The sequence below is a fragment of the Maylandia zebra genome, linkage group LG9 (assembly GCF_041146795.1).
Source record: "Maylandia zebra isolate NMK-2024a linkage group LG9, Mzebra_GT3a, whole genome shotgun sequence".
Lineage (NCBI taxonomy): Eukaryota > Metazoa > Chordata > Actinopteri > Cichliformes > Cichlidae > Maylandia > Maylandia zebra.
Genome location: NC_135175.1, coordinates 28,135,584 through 28,147,951, shown reverse-complemented (window position 1 = coordinate 28,147,951; position 12,368 = coordinate 28,135,584). Strand labels below are relative to the sequence as shown.

The 12,368-nt window shown below is 37.1% G+C and overlaps 1 protein-coding gene across 4 annotated transcripts in view; it reads right to left on the bottom strand.

Moving 5' to 3' along the window:
• Positions 1-12,368, bottom strand: part of cnksr2a (connector enhancer of kinase suppressor of Ras 2a) — a 112,369-nt gene that overhangs the window by 35,259 nt on the left and 64,742 nt on the right. For all 4 annotated transcript variants that reach the window (XM_076888299.1, XM_076888300.1, XM_012919328.3 and 1 more), the window contains exons 15-20: positions 8,841-9,016; positions 6,098-6,171; positions 5,910-5,981; positions 5,275-5,342; positions 1,040-1,137; positions 238-459 (exon numbers count right to left, since the gene is read on the bottom strand). In XM_076888299.1, the coding sequence (XP_076744414.1) occupies positions 238-459; positions 1,040-1,137; positions 5,275-5,342; positions 5,910-5,981; positions 6,098-6,171; positions 8,841-9,016 (710 nt within the window). The remainder of the gene's footprint in view (positions 1-237; positions 460-1,039; positions 1,138-5,274; positions 5,343-5,909; positions 5,982-6,097; positions 6,172-8,840; positions 9,017-12,368) is intronic.

The window sequence follows — 12,368 nt, the reverse complement described above, 5'->3', positions numbered from 1 at the left end:
ACTTCAGAAGGCCTTCTTTCCCATGTCCGCATGCTTAAACGAACTGAGTTAATGTCATGTGATTAGCTAACTATGCATCAGCGTTAAATAGCAGTTGAATAGATGAATGTAGTAAAGTGGCTGGTGAGTGTAAATTCAGACTAAAAAGCACATTCATGCTCCGAAGTCGAAAGAACAATTTCCGAACTGTTGAAATGAGACCATTAAACTCAGGTAATATTAAACATCATCACACACCTCTACAGGATCACATCTGTACTGTACGTCGCTGCTGTTGCTGCCCCCTGCTTTTCTGCCACTGTGTGTGGTGCCTCCCCCAAGAGGACCAGGGTGGTACTGCGGCTCTGCAGCTGCAGCAGGGGGCTCGCCACAAAGGAAGTCCTCTTGGGATGAGCGAGAGCGAGACGTCTCTGTGGAAGACAGCCGAGTGGTCCGACCTCCTTCCAAGTAGGCGCTCATCTGATAGAGAAAAAGGAAGGGAGACAATGTGGCAGACATCAAATGATCGCCTTGTTTCATTCAACCATATGACACACTTCAAAGAAAGGATTTCATCAGCATGCCTGCCTGATTGAGTAAGTGTGTGATATGGTAGGTGAGAGACAAGAAGACAAAGCAGAGGGGTGTTTGAGTGACTCTATTATTATCTTAAAACTTAGCAGCCTGTGTTTTGTAACTTCAATTACATGGACAAGGTGCTGTTGGTGTTTCCTTTCTTTTACCCTATGATTAAAAAAAACATAGCCCAGGACAGAGATGCATGATGTACAGCAACCCATTTCAACTTCAAATATAGCAACATTTATGTTTAATATAGCCTCAGCACTATCTGTACTTATTGCTTTATTGGCAATAATTCCAACTGTTACAGTGGACTAGGAAGCACAAGGCCTCAATTTAGCCTCCGAGTACAATATCTACCTTGTGAGAGATGCAATACAGTTTACAGTGTGTGTGTGTGTGTGTGTGTGTGTGTGTGTGTGTGTGTGTGTGTGTGTGTGTGTGTGTGTGTGTGTGTGTTTGAGAGAGAGTGACTCACTGATGGAGGCCGTGGGTAGGTGTCATATGGAGGTGGGGGACTGTCCTGTTTGGGGCTGGAGGCAGCGTCATCCTCATGTTCACTTTCACTCCAGTAATCTACAGGAAACCCACCCACATACTGTCAGATCCATCCGTACACATACATCTAGTGTATTTGTAGTATCATGCACATTTTACATATTAGCTTAGAGTGTTGTTTCTTAATGGGAACCAATTACACTTTTCCTTATTTTCTGTCATTTATTAAACTGATGGATGCTCATATTAAACATGATTGAAGTGATGAATAATCAGTAGTCAGTGTACACCGTAAAAAAAAGAAAATCCTAAAAAAACAGTAATATTCCAGCAGCTGGGGGCAAAAATAATACCAGAAAATAACAGAAAATAACTTTCTCATGAAAATAAGGTTATTTTCAGTAATGACAATACAGTTTGTTGCCCTAATTTTACATGGGATTTTGCCTTTTTCAAGTGCTTTTAAACATTAAATTAGGAACACTTTAATGTGATTAAACAATGAAATTACCTATGAACAAGGTCAATGAATGCGGCAATATGAATAATAATACTTAAATGTACAGAAATATACAGTTAACAGTTGGTTTAAATAATAATGGATTGCATTTATTTTGAGACCCTCAAAGCGCGTTACAATTCCACTTTATAATCCCCCCTCTGGCCATCACCAGTAGGTGGTAGGTGAAGTGTCTTGCCCAAGGACACAACGACCGAGAGTGTCCGAGCCGGGGCTCGAACCAGCAACCTTCTGATTACAAGGTGAACTGCCAACTATTGAGCCACAATCGCCCTAAATGACAATAATAATTATTATTATTGATGTAAAAAAAGTTTATAAGAATCATTTTATATATTTTTCCATAGCATTACATTTGAATTTAACAGTTCAATCTTTTAAATAATGGACAAATATTTGTGAAATTATGGTCCATTTGTGAAAGTATTTTAACAATCTAAATATGCATATGTACAGACAAATATATTTAAAAAAACAAAATTATGTTTTATTACATTTACAGTGATTTTACGTTAATTTACATTTGGAATGTAAAATCACAGTCTATTTATGTAAATTTAATGATATTCTAGAAGAACAGTACAAAACTGTAAAATACACAGTAAAATACTTTTATATTACTTTTTTTTTTTTTTTTTTACAATGTATGTAGATATTAGAAAAAGTTCAGCCCTGTTTTGAGATTTTGTTGTTGGTTTTTGTCCTTCTCTTGGCTCTATATGATGACACTATAGTTATTTCTAACATGGCCACATCAGGTACATTGCTCTGGCTCTGAGCAAATTAGCGCAATCAACCTGCTGTTCAAACCTTCTGTTTGCTAGTGGAAGCCTCTTAGTGATTCTGTTGGGTTTTTACTTTGCAAAGTAATGTGGTTAAGATGACTATTGATGGGAACTGGTGCTATATGAATCAAATTCTTTTGAATCAAATCAAAAGGGAGGGCAGCCTCATGGTAGAAGAGCTAGGATAATCTGAAGAGCTGCATAAAATAAAGTAAATGGATAAATATAGTATTTATTATTTATTATTTATTTGTACTAAGTATTCCACCATTTTCTTTCCATTTATCCACCTGGCTATTGATTTACCTTCCATTCAGCCATCGGAATACCATGAGAGATAGAAAACATGCCCCAAGTACATCTATCAGGTTAACATCTTATCAGGCATTTTGTGCCACAGTTCCCAGATGGAGTTGGAGGTTGAATTCTTGTTTGTCCCACATAGCAAAATTGGTATGGCTCGGATCTGGCCAACACAATGTGCTTACACATAACCCACATACCGCAAAGAATGACGGTGGCCCAGATCTGGTTTGCCAGAGGTGGCCCACACATAGGCCAGCACAAGGCCAGCTGCAGACACACTGGTGGTCCTGTGCTGGCCCAGAACAGTTTCAGCTCTGGCAACAGATGTCAGCCTAATGTGTACGTTAATCAAACCACAACATGTGCCGGAACATAATAGTGCAAAAATAACATGACAAAATTCCATTCAGACAGTGAATGGACTGATTCTTACGTAGCACTTTTCTACTCTCCTGGATTACTCAAAGTGCTTTATACAACATGCCACATTCACCCAATCTCTCTAAACTGAGTGCTTCCTAACTACATTCATACATATTCACAGGCTTGACATACAGACTGGAGGAGCCAGGAATCAAACTACTAACCCTCTGATCAGAAGGTGACCTGCTCTACCCCTGGAGCTACAACCACCCGGCAGTAAACATGACTAAACCCTCATTAGGTTTTGGATAAAGTGTACTCTCACAAACCTGTCAAACCTGCATTTGAAACATTGGCTACCATAGCGGTATAGTATTGCAACATGGCATTTGGGTCCTCTAACTAAAATAGGAAAATGGGAACATAAATAGTGCCATCATTGCCAGACCTGGCCCACATCTGGTTGACATACACCCTGCCATGACACCAGTCAGTCAGAAGTGCCAGCTTGACACCAGATCCGGGACAGACCTGTCTGCTATGTGGGGTGATTTTAGTTTTGTTTCCTGTTCTGGGTTTATTTTATGTTTTTACTCACTTTTCATTTTCAAATATTGCCTAGTATTTTCAGTCATTCACTTTTGGTTACATGTTGCTACTGTTTGACTTTATAGACTAATGTTTCCCTCTATCTTGACCTTGTATGCTTTCTCTTGTGTCAAGTTTACTCTTGTTTCATGTGCTTTAGTTATGGTTGCAGTTCACTTCTAGTTTTACTTGTCTACTTGTCTCTTGTGTCACACTTTTAATTTGACTGTTATTGTCTAGATTAGTTTCAGCTCTATATATTCCCTATTCCCATTCCTATTCCCTGATTACCTTTTGTGTGTATAAATAGCCCTGTCTCTCCTTTGTTCTTTTGTTCTGTTTACTGTTCCTGATCTCCTGGGACTAAGTTTTAAATCTGGATTACAACTATTAAAATTTTGGCTTTTTATTGAAACTCTGAATGAGGATCTTGCATTTTGGTCCTCACTCCACAAGTAGAATGGATGTTTTGCTTTGAGTATTTAATACACAAAAAACCTTTGATATAGCAACAATAATTCATTTGCTACGAGTCAGCAACCAACTGACATGTAAATCTTGAAAAAAAAAAAAAAACAGAGAGAGGGGGGGAAAAAAAGAAGAAAAAACTGTGATGTTTATTCATAGCTAAGTTTTTTAAACAGACACGAGGGCCAAAAAGCTCATTGGTTATTCTACCCATGAACAGTTTTCTTTTTTTTAAAAAAATATTAGAACTGAACACACAAAAAAATCTTTAATCTAAGCTTTTCAAAAGTCTCAGAGTATTCTGCAGCCTCTGGCTAACCATGTTCCAGACATTTCTTTTTTTTTAGAATTTTTTTAATGCTTCAGATTTTATGTGGAACATAGTAAAGGATCAAAAACTGTTCAGACTAAACAGTTAAAACCAAATTATTAACAACTAATATGTCTTAAAATATTTGGTAATAAAAACAAACATCCTTTTTAATCATTAAAAAAAACCACTTTTTTCTTTTCGTATAAATGGTATGAATGATAGCATTTTATTCCCCTGGCTTTTGTGGCTTTGTTTTCAACATTTTTAGACCCAACTAGCTTCACCTCATTACCATCCAAAACCTTGGGGGTATTGAGTTGATTATCTTTGCTTATGTCCAAAGTTATAGTTCAAATACTTTTACCCAGATTATAATGTCATTTACCTGGTTTGCTCACTATTAACATTTAGCTAAATTCAAACTAACCTTGTAAATTATTCTTTTCTTCCCAGGACCTTAAAAAAACCTGGAAAACATGTACATTACTTCACATTTCGTCAGTGGAGTGAAGAATGTGGACCGCTTTTAAGTGAATGGTTCCTCTGCGCTTGTTAGTTTTTGAGAACTGAAGGAGAATATATTTCCAGAAATAGCTAATTGCATCACATTACCAAGCGGATGAAAAATAACTGTTTGGTTTCTGAGTGCCTGGGGGTGTAATGAAACAGTCATGTGTGGTACGGGGTCATTAGTTGCCCATTAACAAATTTTTCTCCCAGTAAGCCCCTAGGAGATTTATCTGGCTATTCTGGGAATATAACAATAAGTTCAATAGGTATAGAAGTATTATTGTGTTGTTGGCTTAAGATGACATCCTACAGCAGCCATCGTTTGAAGAACCCTTCACCATGTCGCTGAATGAGCCCCTCACCCTGCTCCTGGCGTATCCTCTCTCGCTCTGCATAGCCTACAGCGGCCATGTTGAGGCGACTCAGCCACCTAACAGAAGGGGGAACTAATTAGATTATCTCATAATGTACGCAAACAAATAATTAAACATTAAAATAACAATTTCGCTTGGGGTCCCAAAGTCTCACAGTGTACATAAATAATCACTTGGGAAAAAATGATTACTTCTTTTTATTTTAATTTTTTGTTTTTTTAAAAGTTTGAAACGATATTGAGCTGCTCTGATCTACAGCATGATAACTACATCATATAAGTAAATAGGTATATCAAACATGGTTTAAATGTTATGTAAGACATGGATGAACAAATATATACATATTTTGTTTAAAAAAAGTCAGTAACAGACAAAAACAGGTACATAGGTATAATATATTATCCTTAGTATGTTGTGACTCATAAAAAAATTGGCCACCTATAAAAAAATGGCCTCTGTGAAAATGTCTTAAAATTTTTGATACTAAAAACAAATTCCCTTTTTAAACATTAAATAAAACACTTTTTTCCCCCTTTTTACTTGAAGGGTCTTTTGTGGTGTTTAGCCACCCAGCTGGAAGTCTGCCCTACTCTATAACCTTCACCCTGCACACACTCCTTTACCTGTTCATGTCATCCACTCCATCTGCTGCAAAGTAGAAACTCTTGACCTTGGGGTGGCAAGCTTTGAAAGCACTAGAGGGATAGAGGGTGTTATTTTTGCAGGCACACATTCATACATTCAAGAGCATGTGATCTGCATGTAACATACACATATATATGCAAGAGACCTGCGTTTGTTAAGCACTTACTACTTCTTGCGGCATTCACTGGCTCGATCGATCTTAAATTCTGGAAGACTGACAAAACCTTCGGCTTTTTCATCCTGAACAAAGAGCGAGGAGAAAGAAATGTTTAAAAAAAAAGACAGACAGCAAGCCAAAAAAAAAGAAAAAAAAAGAAAAAGAGGATGGCTAAAAAAACTGTTGATTTCATGTGTTCACTCTCTGTTTTTCCAAATGCACATTATTTTTTCTAAGTCTGACTGAACAGGAAGAGGTTGATGAATGTCAGATTAAATAAAGATAAGACTTTAAAACCTAACAGCTCTCTGGTCAGCCACTGACGGGGTTTGCACTGACAGTGTTAAGAAGCGAATTCTTGCCAGCTTTTTTTTTTCTGGTTTATTTAGCCATAAACCAGAGAACTAGAAGGGGGAAAAAGTGATGGTGGGATAAAAAAGAATGTTAAAAATAAATAAAGACATTACGCTAATGTTGATAAAAATTAATCAAATTATATAAATAAGTTTGACTTTACAGTCATGTGCAAAAAATGTAAGAGTTCTGTCAATTCCATGGTTTTACATATCGGGCAAAAAAAAGAGAAATTACTCTTAAAGTTATTTAAATCCAACCTCAGGCGTATACCACATTTTACTACATATACCACTATTTCATTATTTATTTAAGTCACAACACAGAAGTAGTGTGTAGAAAAACAAAGTACACCCCGTGATACAGTAGCTCATAAAACCACTTTTGACAGCAACAACTTGAAATAATGATTTTATGTATGACTTTTTCTGTCTCTCCCATTGTTTCTCTGACCCACTCTTCTTTACAACATTGCTTCAGTTTCAGTTTAGTTGAAGAATGCATTGTATTTGTTTATACACAGCTCTCTCTCAACCCTCCACCACCTCCATCTTGACAGCTGTCATAAGGTGTTTGTGCTTGTTAAGACCAAGCTCAAAAGCCAAAACAGAAATATGGAGACTGTCACCAGAGTTTTAAAAATGTACTTTATTTTTATCATTATATAATTTTAAATTGCAAAGAGAAAAGAGGTTGCAGAAGGGCCTAACACCTCACACATAACTTTAGTTGACATCTTCAAACATGGATATGAGGATCCCAAGTTGCTGCACAGAGCAAACAAAAGTAACATGTGACCAGCACATAGATGAGCACAACAGCCACAAATCAAAAGGATTACTCAGTAAGTAATTACTCAGACAATTACTACAACACAAACCAAAAGCATCAACCAACAATCCCAACCATGTGATCTGTTCTTGCCATCACACAAACAGTCACACACCAAGCGGCCCTATGCCACAACAAGTTACTTTGATCTAGAAAATTCAGTAAAGCAAGCGTACTAGTGACCAACCCCAAATGAAGTGCAATATCTACGCAATTTAAAGAAATGTTTTTGGCCGTCACCTGGCCAACAACACTCACAAGTGATCCAACAAAAGTAGCCAGCTTTTCCACAATACTAAAGGTCACAGCACAAAGCACTCACCTCATCATCTGGCATCCATAAACACTTATTTACTAGATGTAGATGTTTGAGGCAACTTTGAACGCAAACTCAAGAGCAGGCAGCAGATCAGAGATGCAGTCTACAAGAAAACTCTGAAGTCTGAATCCCCACCCAGGATAACCACCAAACTTAATAAACTAAACCACCAAACAGGTACTACAGTGGACAGGCAGCACAGCCACCCAGCTGAAACACATTTGCTAAGGAGAGTTTTCTCAATCACAGCTAACACCTTAATCATCACTCAAAACCTCTGATGTTTTGTCTCCACAAACATATCTAAAGTGTCCAAAATATCCCGGACAAGCCCCCATTTATGTTACAACCTTTCTCAAAAGGAGCAACATAAATATGGAGTCTGACACCACAGTATAAAAAATAATAGATTTTATTTTAAATGACATAATAAGTTCGCTAAAACAGGTGGTACCACAGAGACAAAACTGGTGCGCCCCTCGAAAGCCTGGCAGCTGTGCCAGGTTTTGGACCTCACCAGGTGTAGTCAATTAGCATTTCAACCCAGGTAAGACCTGAAGACTCGTGCACTGCCACTGCAAAGGGAGCAGGTGTTGCAAAGGGGCATAACAGGTTTGATATGTTGTGTTTGATTTTTATCAAACATAATGGTGTGCATTATGTGCAAATATCTCTACTTTGGTCTCATCTGTCCAAAAAACATTGTCCCAGAAGTTATTATTTCATATATAATTTTGGAAATCTAAGCTGTGCTACCATGTTCTTTGCAGAGAGAAGAAGCATTGTCCTGGAAAACCTTCCACACAAATCATACTCATTCAGTTCTTTTCTAATTGTACTGTCATGAACTTTAACAGTTAAGATGCTAACTGAGGCAAGGAGAGTTTGAAATGCTTTGTTTAAATGTTATTTTTTAATAAATTCTCTGAGCTTTGCATGTACCTTGGAGTTAATTTGCATGAACAATTTGTGTTATTCATGCAAATTAACATGTTAGGGACCAAGTATATTATGTCTTGATACATACATCTTTAAATTAAAAGAAAGTATAGTTGTTGTTTTTTTTCACAAAACTATATGCAAACGTCTCCCACTGTCTTTATCACACACTAGCAGGAGGGCAGCTTCAAACAAAGCACATCCACTTGTATGGTGTTGTAGTTCTAGGTCCCGACTGTGGTAATGCCTCCTTTGCTAAAGCATCACTTTTGTGTCAGTAAAAACCTCAACATGAGTTTTGAGACATACCTCTTCATTGATGTACCAGTACAGGCAGTTGTCTTTCAGAACAAACCAGTACTTCTTCCATTTTTGAGAAAAGTAACCCTTTGCATCTCTCTTTCTCCACAGCCAACCCTCGCAGTCTCCTCTGCCCAGCGCCTTGCAGGAAACACGCCTCCGACTCAGCGAGGCCAAACTTCGTCCTGGAACAACATGGAGGAAATGTGAAGGCAGCGGAATTCACGGACAGAAAATGATCTCAAAACTAGAAGAAAGCACAAACTCAAAGAAGGAAAATGTGTCATTCAAAGGGTAGCACTAATGCTGCTTGTAAGTTCTCACTTCAGTGTGAATAAAATCTTTCACAAAATGTCACATCCTAATGTAGCAATGATTCTTGGCAATGCCTCAGTCTCTGGACTTGACAGAATGCTGCTGCACTGCAGTAAGGTAAGAGGTGTTTAATAAAAACTGCCTTTTCCTTCTGGCATAAAAGCCCTGTAACATTTTTCTCAGCAGGCTCCTCATTAAAGATTACCGGGGAAACTTGGCTCTCAGTCGAGGCCACGGAGAAACTTGCATAGTACTGGATGAAAAGTCTTTTAACATGGTTACAATACTCCATTTACATCTGTGGCAGTGCAGGTCTAAAGGAAACAGGATTCTTACACAGTGCATGACATGAAAAACTACACTTCAACTACGCATTGTGAAAAGATTTTGAGTCTGGAGATAATTAATAAGCTTTAGAACACCCCCACCCCACTCGACACACACACACACACACACACAGACAGACAGACACACACACACCTTACATCCTCAAAATGCACAAAAGTGTTCTCGAATAATGATTATTCTTCATTTTCTGTGCAGCAGCTCCAGGCTATAAACTGATACCATCACCAATTTAGCTTTAAAAGAGAACTACTCGTTATAGAAAACGAAGATTTTTTTTTCTCTGATCCTCAACGAAAAGAGTTACTAATATTTCATTACACATTTGATAAGAGTACCACTTGGAGCAGTGGAACTGTGAATAAATCATTATTATCACACTCATTTTGAAACTTTGCTTTAATTGCGGTAAACAAACAAAGCCGTTGACCATACGTGCAGATGGAGCTAAAGCTTTCGCACAATGGCAGATGGTGAAACAAGCAAAAGGCCTCTGGAAAAAAACAAAAAACAATCCCTTTCAACATGTTAATCCTCGTTCGTGTGGTAGAAGAGAAAAAAAGGTTTGGTCAGATAGGGAAAAAAATACTGATGGCTGTGAGTAAAATTATCCAAAAAAAAAGAAGAAAAAATCCTAATAAAGAATCAACTGAGTCATTTATGTAAATAAAACTAAAAAGGTAAGAACTGATGTTACAGTAATCATCCTGCAACGATAAATGTTAACGATGATATAGAGAAATGCTGGATTCGTGAATGTGTGCACACTGACTGAAAGCAAATTCGCCTGCAGTCCGGTCTGCAGCACGCTCATCAAAACATGCAAAATGGGAACAACGTGTTAAAATGCAAACACAGAGCTGTCTGCACAGACTGCATGAGTATGAAACGATTACAAGGTGAGAAAACTACCTCATAAGCAAATTATTAAAAAATTTTTACATCGATTTTTTTTGACTGTTTATTTCAACTGCTAAAACCATAAATCATGTTTTCTTTGGCTCAGCCCAAACTGTGAAATGCATGAAAAGCAATGAGGTTTTTCAATTATGCATTACCGTTAATAAATGATCACAAAAATGTGGAGAAATCGACTTTAATCTTGAGTATTACTGGAGCAATTTATCAGTTTATATAATAATGAATTTTTAAAGCCCACCATTCTTTAAAATCATTGATTATAGGAAAGCTCAGAAAACAGCTACAGTTCCCAACTTCTTAATTGTGGCCACTTGTTTATTTTAGCCTGAGTAACACAAAACAGAACGAAACAATGAGCAGTTTTTAAAACTGACGATATATTTCAGACTAAGTTACCACAAATATAAACATTCATTACATATTCACCATGTCTGTGTATTTACCACAGTGATGGAAAATGAAGGGGAACTCTTCATTTGGTTATAAGATCTACTTTCTTGTAGCTTCTTTGAGAGGTGAAAAGATGAAGAAGGGGCAAAAGTTCTTTCCATTTAGTTGTTGATGAAAGGTAAAAGATGTTTTCCTGATCAGATGAACATACAAACTGTCTGTGAGCCATTTAAGGACAACACAGCACTAGGACTTCAGTGGGTTAAATTTCATTCACTTTCATAAGAAGAAAAACAGCCTAGACAAAGGGGTTGGTTTGATCCATTGGCATTGTTTCTATAATAATGTTATATATGTACCTAAACTACTTGGGATACTAACCCTTACTACTGACAGCAGTTTTTTTTAGCTGTTGTTTGAAAGTAAAACTAGAGCTTGTTGATTCATATTGTACACTCTAGATAAAAGATGCCAGCAAAAAGTTAAATGAACCTCTAATGGCCAGCTGGTTATCTGTGTTCCCCCTTGATTTAAATCAATGTGTTTCACATTGAGCTTTCAAGCAGATCATTCACAAATTGGAGAGCTGTAAATGAAAGTTTTCCAAAAGTTCCCAAGGTCACAGAACAATTAAAACAAAGAGAGGAAATCACCCCAAATTACCCACTTAAACTCATCATTCAAAAAAAAAAAATTTTCTAGTTGGTCAGAGATTAGAAAACATGCAGTTCCGCTTGTGTTTCCAGTTTCTAGTTGTGTAAGTGATACTGTACTACACAGCTTTAGGTCTTCTGATATGACAAACTTTTCCACATTTGTCTCCAGATACATTGGATCCACTTAATATGCAAGAAGAGTTTGTTACAAACAAACAATGACTAAAACTAAATGTCCTGTCTTTTCTATATAATTGTCTTCCACATGGGATTTACTTGCCTTCAAAAATTGCTTTGGGAAGCATGAAAAACTGGAAATGTTAGATGTTCTCCTGCTAGCCAGTAAACCCTTCAGTCAGACCTCCAGTCCTGAGCATGATCATGGAGGAATTTGCCAATCTCTAAGCTGAAATATATGGGCAAGGGCAGCAGATGTGCATGAGCTGGTAATTATGGATGGTGTTTACACACATAAATATGAAATTAACTTAAAAATTCATCCATATGCTGACATCTAACACCAGAAAATTAAGAATCTACCACAAATCCTCTTATTGGGAGCAAATGCACCAGTAATTTTGCCCCACTCCTCCTCAGCTATGTGACTGCCTTCATTTTCATTATGACATTTTTATTTCAGTTACATGAGAGTTATAATTTCATATTTTTGAATTTTATTTGGAATTTTTGTTTTCCAGAGTGGGGTTTTTCTCATTTCAGTGTTAGGATTAAAGTGTTTAATTAGATTGAATTAGACATAAAAACTTTTCAGGGGTTCAGAACAGCTGTTACAATACAAGCACACCTTTTCTGATGATAGTTGACTCACATTAATGTAGTCTCAGTAAACATCTGTTCCAAAGCTTAGTTTATATAAAAAATGCCCTTCGCTTTTTAGATTTTTTAGTTT